This window comes from Carassius auratus, chromosome 14 (genome assembly GCF_003368295.1).
Source record: "Carassius auratus strain Wakin chromosome 14, ASM336829v1, whole genome shotgun sequence".
Lineage (NCBI taxonomy): Eukaryota > Metazoa > Chordata > Actinopteri > Cypriniformes > Cyprinidae > Carassius > Carassius auratus.
This window is the reverse complement of record NC_039256.1, coordinates 30861999-30882762: the sequence shown is the minus strand read 5'-3', so window position 1 is coordinate 30882762 and position 20764 is coordinate 30861999. Positions and strand designations below refer to the sequence as shown.

Genomic DNA, 20764 nt, shown 5'->3' with positions numbered 1-20764 from the left:
TAGCCTTTAAAATGACTTAAAATGCATTATATAAAAAAATAATGAGGCAATAATGATTGGTTAATAATAACACTGTTAAAATACATAATGTAGGCAAATACAAAATAAACTATTTATGTACATGTTATTACAAATGCCATGTGATTGATAAATATTGATTCAAATATTCACTTAATCTCTCATTTTTGGCCACCTTTTTGCTATCGATGACACAGGCTTTATAATTTCTTCAACAAAAAATGTGCATATCACAACCCTTACAAAAATAAACCATGGTTTTATCAGAGTAAAACTGCTTAGTTTCCTTTTGCATGATTTCTGAATCCTTGAGACTATAAAATAAATTAGAGTCATAATAAAATTATAGCCACAGGTAAATGTCGAGAGCTACAATTGTGATTTGTAAATAATACAATTTATTCATTTAGTTTTTTATTTGATTAAAGTTATTTTTTCACCCCTATAGTAGGTGTTTTTTCCATCATCATATTTGAGGAAGGGGGCAGAACAATAAATCCTGCTTATGGGAATGTGTGCTCTACTACACACACACACACACACACACACACACACACACTGAAGCACGCGTGGTGTTTTCAGCTCTTCACTATATTGACACATGATGTAAGCTACACATGTTCACGTCAGCGCGCTATGAGAGGATTTCACCATTTCATTTGATAAAACTATCGTCATTCATTCGTATCGTATACACAGACTGACAGAAACAGCAATGTCTTTATGACAACCTGTTAAAATAAAATTTTGATATAACTTGAAGTTTGATATAAGTTGAAGATATAACTTGTGTTTCTTATAATAAATTGACATACTGATAACACTGAACCTTTTATAATGCTCTTAATTACGTGTTGATGCAAACTGTAGGCATTAGTGAGTGTGAGGGGCTTATGGGGTATGGTCACTTATTCCTTATATGAACTGTTTCAAATGCAAGACATTGATTGCATGAGATTAAGTTTGTAAATTACAGTCTGTGTCCTTTTTTAGTGTGCACATATATTTATCATCAATCTATGATAACTGTGACTAAATTCAGTATATATATGTCCGCCATATGTTGCCACCCCTCAAAAATTCCTGCCTCCTTCTCGCCACCCCATCAATATTTTTCTAGATCCACCCCTGTCAACTACTGCAGTGTTTGTGTTTTTCAGCATGGACTGGATTCTTGTATTGCATTGAGCCATGTGTCAGTCATCGTCCATCATTACACAGCCAGAGGTCATGACCTTTACATAAAGTAAACATTACTAACAGAGTAACATAATCATTTAACTTGCTGCCCAGTGATGATAAATATAGAATTTAAACGTACTCTAAATGAGACGGAAAGATAGCGTTTGTTTTGAAGTTAAAATAGCCAAAGTGTGCAAAGGCTTCTCATCACATTTTTTTTTTTTTGGAACATCAATGCACGCGAGCATTACGTCACACCGCGCACTTTTTTTCCAAAGAGTTCCGCATCAGCTGCTGTTTAAATAAAAATAGGTGTTTCTTGTCAGACTGCGTATCTTATTCCATGTCATTTATAAGCAATGCTCTTCAGATGACCGGCTCAAAATAGTCCGCTAATCTGTGTGTGCACGCTGTTGCAAAGATCACCACGTGCCTTTTCCTTCCCGTTCAGATGCGTTTCCCATAGCGACGACCACGCACTTCCGTGATTGGTTGCTTAGGCGTGACGCAGGATGCATTTAGGGAATTCCGTCAGCTGTTTCAAACTCTCCGGTTCGCTTTCTTCTGCTCGGGATCAAAGCGCATGCTGGCGAAGTTAGTTATCGAGAGGGAGATGTGTCGTGTGCCACAACAGACCAAGAGAAGAAATCCTTTATAACCTGTGAGAACATCCAGGAGCTTTCTGTTGGACATGTAAGTGACCTTCTGCAACTTTTTTTTGAAACTTTTTCCAGTTTCGTGTTGGGTTAGTATATTCATGGTCATAAGTGAAGTAACATGCCATGCTTATTTGAGATAAAACTAGTTCTGATAATCAATAAAATGTCCCATATGAAGATCCCAATGGAGAACATCTCCAGAAATGGCAAGGAACACAGAGTTCCAGAAATAGATTCGTCAGGTGTAATGCACAAATCAACGACTGATAAAATAATGATAAACTGATTTCTCATTCAACCTTTTCTGATTATTAAAGGCCATTCAGTAGATACGCATGTACAGTTATTATACAGTAGATTTAGTCCCACTGGATCAACACTGGATGGTCTTATTTTGTCTTTGTTCTTGCTTTAGATTGTGTGCACATGGATAAATATTCCCAGTCATCTGAAACTGAACACAATCATGAGCTATACGCATTATATTAGCCTCAAAATGGGTGCATTTATTTGTTACTCAGCTGTTTGTGTGTCTGTTGAAATGGATGCAATGAAAATGCTGCTTCAAATCTGACTAACATTAGTCTGGAAAATGACTAAATGTATCTAAATACAGACAGAGCTGATTTTCAGTGAGTTTCAGCGTGTTTCAGTCATATGAACTTTTTGTGCTACTTTTATAGACACTTGATTGAAAGCCTTAATCTCCATGCATTACAGTTGCATGTAATGCGAGATCAATTCCTTGAAATTCTGAAATAAAGGTTTGCAATGACATTAAGAAAAGCTCAAAATGCTAATTTCTGTGTGAATTATCCCTTTAAATTTTCAAAATGGTCCCATTATCATAGTTTACATTCACTATTGCATTAGTGATTTTTATCGAGCGTGCATGGGCTCTTTCTTTTGTGCTTATCTTCCATTATCTGCATGGCAGTCGCCGGTGACGTACACAGAGTCACCGTGTTTCTGGATTTACCTTATCTTGTCTCATGCCACCGATGGATCAGTGACAGGGTCAACACACACACGGCGAGCTCGAATATCCTCCGTCTCAGTATCCACCAGCCTTGAGGCCACCCACAGGCGTCTTTAAATAGATAAACACTTTAACTTTGCAGCCATAACGCTAGAGGAAGGTCTTAGTCAGCAGATTCAGACCTTCCCAGGTCTCTGACAGTGTTCTGTAGCTTTTAGAGTGTTGTTGAGTGTTGTTGTGTTTTGTTTGTTAGAGACAGGTATGTTCTCAGATGCTTTGGAGGCTGTAGGAAGGGTAGAGGGTTTGACGCTGTCCCCTCCACAGAGTCTCCCAGACCCCGATGATGAGGTGGAACTGGGCACCGAAACAAAACGACGAGGCAGATATCGACAAAGCTTACAGATACTCAAGCCCTTTCGGATCACGCACAAGTAAGCTCTTCAGCACTGAAAAAAAACTAGACTTTTTTTTTTATTTATTTTTTATTATTTATTTTTTTAAGGTAAGTGTGGTTGCAAGCCATTTATAAACACATTAACTGTTGTTCACTAAGTTTCTAATTTTTTTTTTTTTTTAATGTAGATGAAATAACTAGTTTGCAACTACTTACCTTAATTTTTTTTTTTTTGCAAAATACTTATTTTTTTTTTATTTTTTTTTTTGTCAAATGTGAAATTTTCCTGTGGTGATACTGTCATTATGAAGTGAGAAATACAAAAAAAAAGTAAATTTTATATATATATATATATATATATATATATATATATATATATATATATATATATATATAAAATATAATTTCATATTATATATTTCATATAATACATATATAATTATAAGTTTATATATATTAATTTATGAAGTGGTTCTTCCATTTTCAGTGTGGATATAGTTGTTATAACCATATAAAATTAATATTTTTGTAGTTAGCAAATGGATGTAAGACTGAAATGATTTTTTAAATGTAAAAACAATGTATTAATTGACTTTGACACATTGTTTTCAACAATTAGACTCCCGTGTGCAGATACATAAAGCTTGTTTTATGATTATTAATGCTTAAAATGTGGAAGAATCACTTTACAGAACTGCATAAATCAATATATAAAACTTATAATTATATTATATTTGTAAAATGAAATATATAATATGAAATTATATAATATGCATATATATTTTCGTATTTCTCACTTCATAATGACAGGACAACTTTCACATTTGACAATATTTCAGTAGATGTTTTTGTTTATAGTCAAAACATGAGTTTTTTCCTGTCCCACTTTTGTATGGGCTACTACTTTAAATATTTCTTTAATAAGTGGTTAGTTATTAGAAGACACTTTAACATCCAGATTATAACTAACCTACTTTAAACTCAAACTTTAAAACGAAGCTATGAGCTGCTTTTATCATCTGAATCTATCACTTAATTAAACAGAAATTGCATCACTGTGCATTTATCCTGCATTGAACACAATCATTGTTATTTTTAATTGTATTATTGTAAAAGCTTTTGTGGATAAAACAAAACATTTATAGTCTATTTTCAACGCTTTCTGCTGAGTTTAGTGTGGAAGAGCCTAACTAATATTACACTTCTACCACTGCTTATCTCACACTTTGATTAAACCTGTTAACAGTGGGCCGAAATAAACATATGCACCGAAATACTTTTGTGAGGCCTCAGGAGATGTTTGTTTCGTTGCCATTTGGACTCAAGTGACAGTCAATGAGGTCCTGATAAGAACGCTCTTATCCTTTACTAACAGACGGCTTGATTTTTAACATGCTGACTGATAAAGAGCCACTGAACTTTTTCACTGCTTCGTAAGAGTTCTGAGAGGGAGGTGCAAACTGCTGTTCAAACACAAGCATTTGATTCATCTCCTGTTTGGCCGCAGCGAGTAAAGATTGATTCACATAGCGCCTAGATGAGTGATACGAGCCCAACTCTTCCATTTCCATCCCCAGACATCAGCACCCGGTGGACAATGCAGGATTTTTCTCCTTCATGACCCTTCAGTGGCTGTCCCCTCTGGCATGGAGGGCCCACAGAGCTTCCAGTCTCAAGATGGAAGATGTGTGGGGTCTGTCTTGCCACGAAGCCTCAGAAACGAACTGCCAAAGGTGAGCTACTGGCCAAAACCTTCTGATTCAAGGTTTGTCTGCTGATTTTTAAAACAAATTCACAAAAAACTATAATAAATAACAAATTAGTGAGCGCTAACGCATGTATCAATACTGGGCACCAGGGGGCGCCCTCATGCTGAAACTCCACATAATGCATCACAGAAGTAATAAAACTCATGACATTCCAGGAAATCCCTAATATGGACAATAATATCACTGTGACTGAATAAAAACAAGACGCTTGAACCGATTAAACATTAAAAAGGTAAACACGATGCATCAATATAGGGTTTCTCTGTTTTCTTCAAGCGGTCTGGGGTATTTTTTATAATAAATGTTTTTATAAACGCTTCTTATTTAGTTTGGGAGGATGTTTGGCGTGGGTTGCTTTTTAATGAGGTCATATGATGATGCTAAAAAAAAATTACGTTATTTTCTGTATTTGGTTTATTACATTGTGTTTACGTGGTTTAAGGTTCGAAAAACATATATTCCACATACAGTGCATTATGGTTGCTCCTTGTTGTCTTTCTGAAATGCGTCGATTTTTTACAAAGCTCACTGTTCTGAAAAGCACTGCGTGCTCTGATTGGCCAGCTAACAAGTGCACTGTGATTGGCTGAATACCTCAAGCGTGTGATGGAAATGCTCCGCCCCTTACCATATTTGGAAACACACAGCGTCTCAATGACATGATGGCAACAATACTACAGTGAGAACAAAAGTTACGCCTTCTTGTTTCTCTGACACATATGGTATATAAACTATACTTAAATATATATTATACAGAGGCAGGATGTTTATATATTTAATATATATTTAATTTTTTTTAGGCTTTGTATATTCTATAACATGAATATTATGTTGTGATACTGTTAATGTTAATTTGATACTGTGGGCAAGCAATAAAGCGCAGTATTTGCCAAATGCCAAATCATGATTCCAGTTGGATTTCAATGAATCGTTCAGCCCTGCCCAGGATCCAAACAAGTTAGGCATCTCTCATATGCGTCAATGTTGAACCGTGAACAAACAGAACTATTAGAAAAAACACCTCCGGTGCCAAGGCCTCACACAGTTGATGTCTTGATAGCAAGAGGTTGGTGTGGGAATCCCTCGAGTCACGGTTGGGGTTGAAAGATGCTCGCCTCCCATGCTCACACAGCCCAGAGAGTTATAGCAGGTGGCTGTTATTCATAGCAAGGATTAGACATCAGAGAGAGAGATGGCTATGTCATTAACACGTCAGATCGCAGCCGTGTTCCTTTGCCTAAGCTGGCTAATTGATGGGGATGAAAGGGTTTCCTCAAAGACAGGGGAGTGTAGAAAAACACCTGTTACTGTAATCTGTTACTGAGATCAAGTCCACTTTCGGTGTCGGAATCGGATCAGACTTTGGCTGCGCTTTCTTTTGTGATCGGGTTTAAACACAGGCTCCTATATTTGCCTGACAGCTATGCCTCAGCGGCTCTGTGAGAAGAAGTGTCAGGTTTCAGTGTTTGACCTCAGGGTCTGTGTCTCACGTTACTGGATTTGTGTCAGAGATATCACACCGGGACGCTGCTGTTGACCAAACAGAATCAAGCACTGCTGAACGTCATCATTTTTGTCATTAATGACATCATTTTCCTTTTTGGGTGAACTAACCCTTTAAGAAATTGAGATTTATTAACCTGAAAGCTGAATAAATACGCTTTCCATAAATGCATGGTTTGTTAGGATCGCACAAAATTTGACTGAGATGCAACTTTTTGAAAATCTGTGATCTGAGTGTGCAAAAAATTCAAATATTGAGAAAATCATCTTTTAAAGTGAGCTTGGTTTGAGTGCACTAAATGATTGGAGAAATCCTGCATACATCACGAAAAGATGCAGCTACCACATTTTGATTAATCGTTACAAGTCAGAAAAGTTATTTAAAACTGAACCCTCTGATTTAAGATCTATAGCATGCATTTAGAAAACTGATAGGGTGAGTTTTCCTTCCATGCTGACTTTAATTTAGACTTTAAACAGGTATTAAAAAGACAAATCAATAGTACTTGAATACAGTCATGAAAACTAAAATTAAAGTGTTAATTCATCCAAAAATGTTTTTTTTTTTATTTACTCACCCTCAAGTTGTTACAAACCTGTATAAGCATTTTTTTTCTTTTTTTTTCTTTAAAAGGTGATATTTTGAAAAGTTAAATAGTTCCTGGTTGCCATTGACTTCTATTGTTTTTTTTCTTCTTCTTCATGATATAGAAGTCAAATGAAAACCATTAGGGTTCCGACATTCTATAAAATATCATCTTATGCTTAACAGAAGAGATAAACTTGAGGCTGAGTAAAAGATGACAGAAGTTTGATGTTTGGTTGCACTATCCCTTCAAATAAATGATTGTAATAAAGCCGTACATGTTACACTAACAGTCCACATGTAGTTTAAAGCGCTCTGTGTGTGTGGCGATGCATGGTTCAGACTGGAGTGGCTGTGGCACGAGGAGCTCAAGCAGCGAGGGAAGGACACGGCGTCCCTGTCCCGGGTCATCTGGAGGTTCTGTCAGACCCGAATCCTGGTGGCCATCTCCTCCCTGCTCATCACCATGGTGGCTGGATTTGTTGGATCTGTGAGTTGTCCTCATTTTCTTTCTGACAAAAGTGTTGGTTTGCATGCTGCCCTTTGACCTGCTTCTCCTTCCCAGACCCTAACTGTGTGTCTTAATGGGATAGTTCAGTTAAAAGAACCAAGACAAGCATTATTTAGACATATGATGTGTGCATTATATTTTAGACTTCTGATGCATACAATATTTATGAGTCTTGTTGAATTAAAATTATTTTTTTTTTTTTTGAAGAAATTCAACCCTTCAAAATAAAAGTCTGTTTTAACTAGAAGAAATTTTGACAGAAATATTTTGTACTGAAATACAATTCTCAAAGTAATAATAATAGCAATAGTTATTTTAAAGGATTTCATACAAGAAAGGATTAATTTAAAATTAATTTATACAGTGCATCGTCTTATTTGCGCAAAAAATAAAAATGCAGTGTTTTGTTGTAAATTCTGTTTTCATTTTATTACATTTTAAAAGATTCATACAATTTTAAAATAAAATGACTGATTAATTTAATTAGACACCATTTTATGAGAAATGTATACTGAATCACAAAACTTAAAAGAATTTGCTAAATAAAAACTGAATTTAGTGAGACATAAAACCTAATTACATTCCTTCTCAAGATCTAACAAACATGTGGAAAGCATTAATGGTAAATAAATACAGTGATAAATATTGATATTGTATGATATGGGGAAAATATTATGATACTATTTTACACCATATCCCTCAGCCCTAGTGCAAAAATGATTACAGGAAGTAGGTCATGAATGAAAAGTCACTTTAACTGTGATGGTTCAGCACTTTCCTGCTTATATTCAGGGATCAATCGAGAGATATGTGCAAATTAAAATCTTGATGTAAAAAATTGATTTTTCATACCTTCTCGTACTTCAAACTAGTATTAATCCACAGGATTGTGACGTGTGTCTGGATTTTCTACGGTCCAGGAGGCATGTTATTCATATTAATCAAGTTATTGCCTGCTGCTTTATTTCTGTTGCCAGATGAGCTTAGATCTTTATTCAACAAAGAGTGATTCAGAGTTCGGATTTAAAACATTCTCCTAAAAACACACATGCATGTTTGATCTTATTAGTTTCACTATGAGGGGATTTATTTTGGTGTAGCTGGGAGTTTCTTACTGCCACGCTGTTGGGAACGCAGCTGTTGATTTTATTTCCCCACACATGCCCCTGACAGCACTCGCTTAATAGCATTATCAGGGATTACATGTTACAAAATAGCACACTTATTTACTTGCGTTGATTTGTTTAGTGTTGCATGGGTCAGCCATTGTCTCAGCAGCTGGTATTTTTCTTTTAAGTGTATTTAAGCACTATTTTAATGTCGTAATTTAAATATTTCATCACTGCTCCTGTCCATGGCTTCAAGTATGTATTAAAATATGATTTTTGGTTTACACTAGCATTCAAAAGTTTGGGGTCGGTAAGATTTTGAAATGTTTTATAAGTCCCTAATGCTAAACAAAGCTGCATTTATTTGAGCAAAAATAATGTCAATATGTTGCATTATTTGATTATATTTTAAAAAGTAATTTATTTGTGTGATGGAAAAGCTTTGGCACTTAAGAAACATTTCTTATGATTATTGATGTTAACTGTTTTTGATGCATGATATTTTTGCAGAAACCATGATATATATATATATTATTATTATTATTTTTTTTTTTTTTACAGAAAGTATAAAATAACAGCATTTATTAAAATATTTTATTATTAATTTTTTCACATCACTTTTGATAAATTTAATGGATCCTTACTGAATAAATGAATTTCTCTTCAAAAAAAAAAAAAATCAATAAATAAAAATATATATACTTTTTTTTCATGTCTTCTACCATTACTTTTGATCAATTTCTTGGGTCCTTACAAATTGTTCATCTTTTTCAAAATAAAATAAAATGAAATACAATTGGTCAGAGGCATAAGGTCAATCTGAAGATTTTTTTTTGCTGAAAGAAGTACAGCATTTATTTAAATAAAACATTTAACTTTTAAACTTGTCCTTAAAGAATAAAAGTATTTATATTTTTAAAAAAATGAAAAATGTATTTGGTCAGATGCATGAGAACAATTTGAAAAGTGACTGAGAATGACAAATTAATTTTTCCAATTCCATATCTGTTATTGTTTTATTAATTTCTTTATTTATGAATTTAATTTTAAGCAATTTGATGCACCGCACATCTGTACTGAACAATTATCATCCAGTACCAGATCTATGTTATAATTAGAACAAGAATAATTTAAGTCAAAACAAAAAAAGGTGTAGTATTTTCCTATGAGCGGCGCTTGATCCCACGACCCCAGCGCACGTCAAAGGATGTTCTGATAACATAAAACCTCAAAGCTCACCTCTGAATCCCTCCTCATGTAATTCTGATTCTGTTCAAATGAAAACAACAGAAACTGTGAAGTCTCACACCTGTCTCCTGGCTGTGTGTTGTTGTTCTCAGGCTCTGCTGATCCGAGCCCTGCTGGAGTACTCTCAGTGCACAGAGGTGAAGCTGCAGTATGGTCTGGCTCTGGTCGCTGGGATATTCCTCATGGAGCTGACACGCTCCTGGTCTCTGGCTTTAGTGTGGGCTGTCAGCTATCGCACGGCCGCACGCCTCCGGGGAGCCGCGCTCACTTTCGCCTTCCAGAAGATCCTGCGACTACGCAGCACTAAAGACATCAGCACTGGAGAGGTGAACTGTGTGTAAAGGGTTAATTCACCCAGAAATGAACATTAGGAGGCTCCCTAGGCATCCTAGGTGTGTATGACTTTCTAAAAAATGTTATATTAAAAATGGTCTTTGATCTTTCAAGCTGTTTCGTGGCACTCAGCCGGTGTTGCATTGCTTCAGTCCAAAAGAAGTGAAATAAAAAGCGCTTTTCCGCAATAAAAAGTCTCTCACGAGGCTCCGGGGTATGAACAAAGGCCTTGTGTAGCAAATCGATGCATTTTTGTAAGAAAAATATCCATATTCAAAACTTAATATTCATTCCCCTGGACCTGCTTCTAGATTAAAGTGTCTATAACGTTTTGAATATGGATATTTTTCTTACGAAAACGCATCGAGTCGCTACAAGAGGCCTTTTTTCACTCCCTCGAGCCGTGTGAGACACTTTTTATTATGGAAGGATGCTTTTTATTTCACTTCTTTTGGACTGCAGCAATGCAGCATCCGCTGACTGCAGTGATAGAGCTTTAAATATCAAAGACAATTTTTAATATAACTCCGACTGGATTCGTCTGAATAGAAAGTTTCCGAACTTTCTTAATAGAAAGTTATATACACATAGGATGCCTTGGGGGTGAGTAAAACGCAGCATAATTTTTACTCCCGTATTAAACACTAAACTATACTTTAGGAGCAGCACTTTTGTAAACAAGCTTCTCAGGTCATGTCTTATTTATTGAATGTAAAGGGAACATAACATCTGAGAGGGTCCAGGTCTTTGCGTAGTTTAAGCTCACTTTTTCATGTGCTCTTTTGGCTCTTTAAAACCAAACTTTGCTTGTGTTTGTGAGGCCTGAGTGCTGTATAACGCTGATGCACTGTGTCAGGTGCTGATGCGTGCCATGTTTTAGCTTAGGTGACTCATCCTGTTACTCTTTCAGCTGGTAAACATTTGCTCCAGTGATGGACAGCGTCTGTACGAGGCCGTCTCGGTGGGCTGTCTGCTGGCTGGAGGGCCTCTCGTTGGGATTCTGGGTCTGTCATACACCATCTATTTCTTAGGACCGACTGCACTCGTGGGATCGGCCATTTTTGTCATCTTCTATCCCACCATGGTAAGATAAGATAAGCACATCTAAATCTTTTGTTAATAAAAGGAAAAGCCTTTACAGAGGCTAAGTTCACAGTGCAGTTGAATGGCCCAAAAAAAAAAATTCCCCTCACATGTGACTTGTGATTTTCTCAAAAGTCATTCAATCTGACATTTTCACTTTTGGGGCCCTATTTTAACGATCTGAAACGCAAGTGTCAAAGCGCGAAGCGCAAGTAATTTTGTGGGCGGGTCTCGGCGCTGTTGCTATTTTCCCGGCGGGATAAATGGCTCTTGCGCCCGGCGCAAATCTAAAATGGGTTGGTCTGAAGTAGCTTCATTATTCATAGGTGTGGTTTGGGCGTAACGTGAAATAAACCAATCAGAGCGTCATCCAACATTCCCTTTAAAAGCAGGTGCGCAAGTTCCATTATGGATTGCTATTATTATGGCGTATTTACCAGGCGCACGCCAGGAGCGGTTCACAGCCGAGGAGACTGATGTTCTTGTAAGAGCAGTGAAAGACAGAGAAGTTGTGTTGTATGGGGATGGGAGAAACCCACTCAAAATAGCGTCATGATTTCCGTCATCTCATGTGTTAATATTTTTTTAGTGTAACAATTTATGATTTGCAAAAATAACTGTTGCATCTGTGTAGATTACATGAGCAAAGTGTATGCGCGTTGTGCACGCTATACATTATGGTCAAGCATGCGCCCCTAAAATAGCATAATGAACAACGCGCAACGCGCCACTGACTTTAGACTAGGTTTTTTCTGGTCAGTGGCGCAATTGTTTAATGGAACAGCAAAATAGCACCAGGGATTGCTTGCGCCGGAACACGCCTCCTTTTTTGCGCTGAACCGCCCAGGGACCGCAAGTTCATTCACTAGTTTAGCGACGTGCTTCTGTGGAGGGAAAAGCGCGCTTTGCGCGGGTGCAAAATAGGAATGACACATGCGTCGGTGTACAAAGTCAATTGCGCTGGGTGCAAGATAGGGCCCTTGATCTGACATGGGTTTTCTGATATGGCATAAGAGGCCATTCTGTATTCTGAATAAGTCATGGCTTAAGTGAGTTGTTAGGTTTACAACCCCTTCAACTGGGATTTTTTTTTTTTTTAAACGACACACCTTGAGTACCTTAACCGTGATTTATTCACATTACGGCACGCCTTGAGTACCTTAACCGTGATTTATTCGCATTACGGCACGCCTTGAGTACCTTAACCGTGATTTATTCACATTATGGCACGACCTTGAGTACCTTAACCGTGATTTATTCACATTATGGCACGACCTTGAGTACCTTAACCGTGATTTATTCACATTATGGCACGGGCACGCCTTGAGTAACTTAACCGTGATTTATTCACATTACGGCACGCCTTGAGTACCTTAACCGTGATTTATTCACATTACGGCACGCCTTGAGTACCTTAACCGTGATTTATTCACATTACGGCACGCCTTGAGTACCTTAACCGTGATTTATTCACATTATGGCACGGGCACGCCTTGAGTAACTTAACCGTGATTTATTCACATTACGGCACGCCTTGAGTACCTTAACCGTGATTTATTCACATTACGGCACGCCTTGAGTACCTTAACCGTGATTTATTCACATTATGGCACGGGCACGCCTTGAGTAACTTAACCGTGATTTATTCACATTACGGCACGCCTTGAGTACCTTAACCGTGATTTATTCACATTACGGCACGCCTTGAGTACCTTAACCGTGATTTATTCACATTACGGCACGCCTTGAGTACCTTAACCGTGATTTATTCACATTACGGCACGCCTTGAGTACCTTAACCGTGATTTATTCACATTTTGGCACGCCTTGGGTACCTTAACCATGATTTATTCGCATTACGGCACGCCTTGAGTACCTTAACCGTGATTTATTCACATTTTGGCACGCCTTGGGTACCTTAACCGTGATTTATTCGCATTACGGCCCGCCTTGAGTACCTTAACCGTGATTTATTCGCATTACGGCACGCCTTGAGTACCTTAACCGTGATTTATTCACATTACGGCACGCCTTGAGTACCTTAATTGTGATTTTTATTTTCACATTACGGCACGGGCACGCCTTGAGTAACTTAACCATGATTGATTCACATTTCGGTTCGTCTTGAGTACCTTAACCAAGATTTATTCACATTATGGCACGCCTTGAGTACCTTTCGAAGCTATATTATTGATTGTTTATGGATGAAGCGGTCATAGCTGTGCTTTATAGTGAATAAAACCTATTTAAAACCAGCCTAAACTTGATTGCTGACTAGACTGAGACTTGTCTAGACCAGACACCAATTTAGGCTGGTCTAAGATGTTTTATTCAGTAAGAAACAGAAGGTAAAATACAAATACTTCTGCATAGTTTTAAGACTTGAAGTAAAAGGTCATTGAAAGTCATGTAGTAACCAAATATGATGTTAGATTCAATTATACTATGATGTTATGATGGGTTTGTCAGGAAAGATGGTTTCATGTATGCATTTGCAGTTCATTGTTGATTTGAGACAGATTTTTTTTTTAAATGGCTTTATTATTTACTCATCCCCAGGTCTTCCAAGGTGAGTGTGTTTTTTTGAGCCGATGAGAAATTAAGGTTTTGCATGGAAAACATTTCAGCATTTTTCTCCATGAAAAACTGACTGCAGACCATTTTTGACAGACCAAAATCCCTATTCAGTCAGCTTCAAAGTACTCCACATGGCAACAAATAAGAGTTTTCTCTAGAATTTTCAGAGAAAAAAAATGTGTTTACACCTTAGAAAAGTGAATTCACTATTAACAAATAGTTTTCACTCAATAAACTGCAGCTTATTAATAAGACAAGGAGTTGTTTTATCAGTTATGTTTTGGTATTAGGCAGTGTTAAGGGATCTAGAATATGGTTATGCATTAATATGTGGTTTTGAAGTACTAATAAGCAGCCAATATGCTAGTTATCGTTCCCATAATTTAAATTGATACCTAAAATTTCTATACTTTGCCTTGGTCCATACATCAGTTTTACTCGTGGGATGTCCCTACTGTAGCCTTGTGTCTGTCTGAACAGGTTCTTCACATTTGAATTATTTCTTGCAGATGCTGGCCTCCCGTTTGACAGCGTATTTCCGTAAAAGGTGCGTGGCGGTTACGGACCGGCGTGTCCGGCTGATGAACGAGATCCTGGGCTGTATTAAGTTCATTAAGATGTACTGCTGGGAGACAGCGTTTGCCAACAACATCCAAAGTAAGACAGCACTCGACTGCATCCACTTAGATGTCCTAGTCTCCATGCAAATCAAAGGATCCTCTCTGTGGCTTTGCACTGCATTGGAAGGAACAAGTTTCCTAATCCGCTGTCTTGGCTCTGTCCTTCCTCAGTCCTCCGTCAGTGAAATGTCCTGAGAGTCTCTGAGCTTCCCGATTAACTCAAAGCATTCAACGCTCTTTATTCTATAAGGCTTGGGGACATTTTGACTTTGCTGAATGTTGAATAAGAACGATTTGGGTGATGTGGATCTATACTACACTTTTTTTGTAAGAAATTACAACATTAATTCAACGAAAATGATCATAAATGAGAGTAAAGACGGTTATAATGTTACAAAATATTTCAATTTCAAAGAAATTTAGTTGTTTTGAACTTTGTTCATCAAAGAATCCTTAAAAAATAAAATCTATCATGTAGCAGCCCGAGTTTCTTTAGCATAATTTGGCATATCAGAAAGATTTTAAATTATAATAATATTTCATAATGCAAAATCTTACTGTATTTTTGATCAAATAAATACTGCATTCGAGGTTCTTTCAAAAACTTTTTTTTAAATCTGTAACACTTTACAATAAGGTTTAATTTGTTAAAATTAGTAAACCACATTAGTTAACGTAGAATAACAAAGAAAAGTACTTATAATGCATTGATGTTGATTCCTACATTTAATAATACGTTATAAAATTGATAAATAAAGCTGTATCTAATGTTATTTAAAGGACCTGAGCTAAAAAGTACAAACAATGAACAGCTGTAGTTTCATTAACATTAAAATGATTAATAAATATTGTAACATATTTATTGCTCATTGTTACTTAATGCATTAAATAACAATTATCAAATGGAAAATCTCTCCAAATTTTTTTTATTTATTTATTTCCAAATAAAATATAAATAAATAAATACCAACCACAGTTTTTGAATGGACTTTGAGTGGCATTAAAAATTATTTAATTAAAAAAGTATTCAAATCACCCTTTTGAAAAAATCTTAATGTAGTTATCAGGTGTAGTTCATGACAAAATATAAAATGAATATTAATATAATATTTATCTTAAAATGTAACAGTATTTTTTAGCATATTCTTTCTTTAAAATAAAATCTTTGAATGCCGTTTCATATATACATATATCCAGCCAAGTACCATTTAGGTTGTGTCTTAATTGTTCCCAAACTTTTGAGATCACTTTATATGGAGAAAACAGATTGTTTAACCCTTTAAACTGGGATGTACCGCTCTAGTAATCTTTTTTTTTTTACCTCAGATATTCTTTCTTATGTATATGATCAGTAAAGAAGAATGCATGGCCTTTCTTTCCTCTATTTACACCTTTTTTCTTTTCTTTTCTTTTTGCATGCACTTATGAATAAAATATCACAACCTGCATAGATTAACATCTTCTATATATGAATTATGTAGATCCAGCAATGTTTTCAGAGATTACGTCCAGCGCTTCTGGTTGTTTAGACCAGCAGCAAAACAGTTTGGCTGTAAGCCAGAGAGCGGCGCTGAATGAATGTGGCAGCTTGCGGCCAGTCGAGAGACAAATATTAGTGCAGCAGAGGGAGAAGAAGTGGGACACTTGGACACCAGCCAGTGCCTCAGCATCACATCTACTGCAACATCCCATTTATGATTATGATCTGTCTTCCGTTACAGTCGCACTTCTCACTGTTTCTGCCGGATTGAACATAGTGTGGCTTGTGTGAATTAGAAACTGTGTTGTAGGATGGAAACACGATATGGCTACATTCAGACAGCAGCTTTTCAGTCTTGTTTGGAGGGATAAATATGCTTCTGTTCATATTTAAAATATTATAAGTAATTATTATTAAGTAATTTAATCATCTGTCATTTAACTGAGACGTTGACATTCAGTTGGAGCTTTTGCAATTTTTTAAGTTTGTTATTTTGATAATATAAATTAATTGGGAAAATGCAAAATAGTGTAAAAAAAATATTTTTTTTGGACTCAATTCATTTGTATTAATTTTTAAATGTTAAAGAGTGTCCAGGCAGCTCTTTTTCAATAAAATGAAAAAAATGACAAAAAGCACAATAATCAAATTACTGACGGTACTTCTTAAAATAGTGAGGGTGCTCTGACTATATATATATATATATATTTATATGTCTGTGTGTGTAAATATGATGGTTTTGCTGGCTTTCATTGCTGTAATACACTGTGTTTTCCACCGACTGGCTTCCCAGGGTGTTGAGATTCTATTGGTTGAGCTGGCAGTGGGGGCGGAGTCACACAGACCAAATCAAAAACAGACATTCCGACACAGAACACACATTCCAAAGTAGAATAACTGGCTGCAGCAAACAAGTGTGTTAACTTAACATGTTTCCTAAATATCTGCAAACTTAATGTGTTTTGTTTGTTTGTTGGCTTTAGTACATAAAAAAAAAAAAAATCACATACAGCACTTTTCTTAAAAACTAGTTTGAGCAGCAAGGTTAAGTCAGCCAAGGATAAATCTGTTTTACTAAAAAACTAGTCTAAGAAGTTTAAGCAAGTGGCTCCAGGACCTTTATAGAGTCACACCTGATTGACAGCTGTCAATCTCAGACACTCACTGTGAATGCAGTCACTGAACAGAAAGCCATCTGTTGCTGCTTTGACGTCTCCTCTGGTGTGTCTCCAGGGGTTCGGTCAGAGGAGCGGAGGGTCCTGGAGCGGGCGGGCTGTGTTCAGAGCCTGACGGTGGGTGTAGCTCCAGTGGTGGTGGTGATCGCCAGCGTGTGCACCTTCACTCTTCACATGGCTCTGGGCTATGATCTCACCGCAGCACAGGTACAGCCATGTTTCTGCACTTCACTTTCTGCCCGAGGCTCGTAAACAGCTGCCAACTTGAACTCTTGATCTTTCTGTCACTACCTGCAGGCCTTCACCGTCGTCGCTGTTTTCAACTCCATGACCTTTGCTCTAAAGGTCACGCCCTTGGCGGTGCGTGCTTTATCCGAAGGCTCTGTGGCCGTGAAACGATTTCAGGTCGAAAACACATCCACAAACAAACCAAAAATGACTCATCTGCCATTATTTATCATGTTATTTAAAATGGATATGGAACACAAAAGGAGAACATTTGAAGAACATCCAGGCAGCTCTTTTCCAATACGCTGAAACATAGAGACTGGGACTCTAAAAATGGCAAAAAGCACCAGGAATTTATCATAAAAGGGATCCATATACAAGTCTACTGATGCTGTGTGATAGTGAAACACTGATTTTTTTTTAACCCTATAAAACCTACAGTATAAAGTCCTTGAAATTATCAACATATCAAAAACCGTGTTGTAAAGATGTATTAAATGCTGATGGAGATCACTCATAAATCATATATGCAAAATATAATATGATTTATTTGGATTTTAAGATTGATTCGTCAGCCGGTGACATCATCGATACACGATATAATCGTGCTAATTTATTTAATTATTTATTTACCTAGTTTTGTTACCGGAATGTGAATCAACTCCATGCTAAAATCAGCCTTATATTTCTAATATAACTGACTTTGTATTTAACATGATAACAATTTAATAGAAAAATTGTAAGTTACTAATCATACGGCTTACATTTCCTCAGAAAATCATTACTGACTTCAGTCTAGCATGAGTTTATGCACTTTAAAAAACCTCCTGTTATAATCGGTGAACCTGTCAACATTGTTTAATGAATAAATCTCTTATACTGCGTCCATCTAGTATGTTTACATAGAAAAACAATAGAAAAGTAGCACATCTGAATAAAAAAGGCATTCAGTTTGAACAGCCCCTAAGTTTTCAATCCTTTATGACTTTCTTTCTTCTGTGGAACCATTGACTTCAACAGTATCGTTTTTTGGGTGCACTATCCCTTTAACAGTCCCAGTCCTCATTCACAATTATTAGAAAGAAGAGTAGTATTTATCTTTAAGTGTTCACAGAAAGCCATTCAGTTTTGGAACAACATGAAACTGATTTTGTTCTCACTGGAGAATGCTTCCTTAAGTGTTTACTAAACAAATTCAGGATTGTCTATTTTAAAACCTCCTCTAACGCCCACAGAAGCTGTTTATGATGGAGGACAGGGAGCTGATCTCAAACAAAACGGAAGATCCTTATAATGCGGTGGAGTTTAAAGACGCCACACTGGCGTGGGAGAAGACCTGCGGCTCGCCGGGGAAACAGAGCCGAGCGCAGCAGAAAAGAGGAGGCATGAGGAGAGTCCTGAAGAGGGAGAAACTGAGCTTGTACATCAGCGCAGAAGACAGCAAAGAGAAGAGCGAGGAAGCCAACGCAGCCTCACACAACCTCCTCACACACATGGAGCAAGAGAGCCCACAGAGCACCATCACCTCCACACAGAGCATCCGACCCCCGCTGCACAAAACCCTGCACCGCATACACCTCTGCATCCGGAAGGTACTGCCATACATCAGTGCATGTGTCACAGTGTCAAAGGTCAACGTCTCTTATTATATTCAGACGAAAGCAAGGTTTTCATGGGAAGCTCAAGTCTCGCACGCAGCATCATTTATTTACAGGATTAAATTGAGTCTACTTCGATAAAATAGCTGTGATGTGATTTGCTGGATTGTTTTCTGCGCTGTACACCAGGGGGCGCTGCTTGGGGTCTGTGGAGGAGTCGGCAGTGGGAAGAGCTCGCTGTTATCTGCTCTACTGGGACAGGTGAGGAACTACACACACTACTAGTGTTCCTGTAGCTCAACTGGTAGAGCACTGCGTTTTCAAGCGCAAGGTTGGGGGTTCGATTCCCCGGGAACACCTGATAAGTAAAAACGTATAGCCTGAATGCACTGTAAGTCGCTTTGGATAAAAGCGTCTGTTTAATGCATTATTTATTTTATTTATTTTCTACTTTTGGAGGCTTTTGTTTTTGAAGAAAGGGCGATATTAATACTTGTATTCCGCAATGCATTACACTGGTCAAAAATGGCAGAAAACAGTTTTCTATTTCAAATAAATCCATTTTTTTTACTTCATATATTCATCAAAGAATACTAAGAAGAAGAAAACAAGTATCCCAGTTTCCCCGAAATATTAAGCAGCACGGCTGTTTTCAACACTGAAATGTTTCTTTAGCATAGAAATAGAAAATTCGGCTTTGCATCACAGGAATAAATTACATTTTACAATATATTCAAATAGAAAACTGTTATTTTAAATTGTAATAATATTTAAAATTGTTACTATTTTTAAAGATTTCTTACAAAGTTATAGTAATGGAAGTACATCATTTTAAACTTAATTGATTTTGGTTAGTTACCAAGGCATTTAATTTGATTTGATTTGATTTGATTTGATTTAATTTAATTTAATTTAATTTTTATTATTTTATATATATATATATATATATATATATATATATATATTTTTTTTTTTTTTTATTAAATTAAATTTAATTAAATTTAATTTAATTTAATTTTTTTATATATATTTTTTATTTTTTTTATATTTTTTATTTTATTTTTATTTTTTAATAATACTTTCAGTTTGTTTTCAACACTAAAATGTTTCTTTAGCAGAGAAATTGAAAATTCGGCTTTGCATCACATCACAAATTGCATTTTACAATATATCCAAATAGAAAACTGTTATTTTAAATTGTAGTAATATTTACAATTTTAACTATTTTTATTGTATTTTTCATCAAATAAATGCATCCTTTCTGAGCTTAAGAGTCTTGTTTATTAAAAATGTGACCAACCCATTAAATGTATTAACCACTGTTGAAAGTTTAGAGTTGGTAACATTTTTACATTTTATCTATGGATAATTCTGTGGTTTATGTATTTAGTAAATCAAGGATGTAATCACAACAGGCATAGGAGATGACACATTTTGATTTGGGGACGATCATTAGTGACAAACGCCTTAAATTCCAGTCGGTTTTCTCACAAAAAGTTACTTTGGAAAACTAGTATACAAGTCATGTGGTATAATGGCGTGGTATTTGTTGACAGCAGTTGTTTTACAGAAAGGATGAGTGTTTCTCCTCCACTGAGAAAATAACAGCATATGGGTTTGGCAGGAAATTAGAGTAAAAATGAAAAACCTTGATTTTTTTTTTTTAACGACCCCTTTAACCATCATAAAGCAGCCTGGACATAAAGCAGCTG

The 20764-nt window shown here is 36.3% G+C and overlaps 1 protein-coding gene across 1 annotated transcript in view; it reads left to right on the top strand.

Annotated features, from left to right (window-relative positions):
• Nucleotides 1-1728: 1728 nt before the first annotated feature.
• LOC113114309 (multidrug resistance-associated protein 5) overlaps nucleotides 1729-20764 on the top strand; it is a 43773-nt gene continuing 24737 nt past the window's right edge. Inside the window, 11 exon segments of the mRNA XM_074559951.1 lie at nucleotides 1729-1893; nucleotides 3092-3269; nucleotides 4810-4965; nucleotides 7433-7580; nucleotides 10051-10284; nucleotides 11202-11375; nucleotides 14461-14608; nucleotides 17285-17433; nucleotides 17524-17631; nucleotides 18690-19046; nucleotides 19242-19313. Coding sequence (XP_074416052.1) covers nucleotides 3100-3269; nucleotides 4810-4965; nucleotides 7433-7580; nucleotides 10051-10284; nucleotides 11202-11375; nucleotides 14461-14608; nucleotides 17285-17433; nucleotides 17524-17631; nucleotides 18690-19046; nucleotides 19242-19313 — 1716 coding nt within the window. The 5' untranslated portion in view covers nucleotides 1729-1893; nucleotides 3092-3099.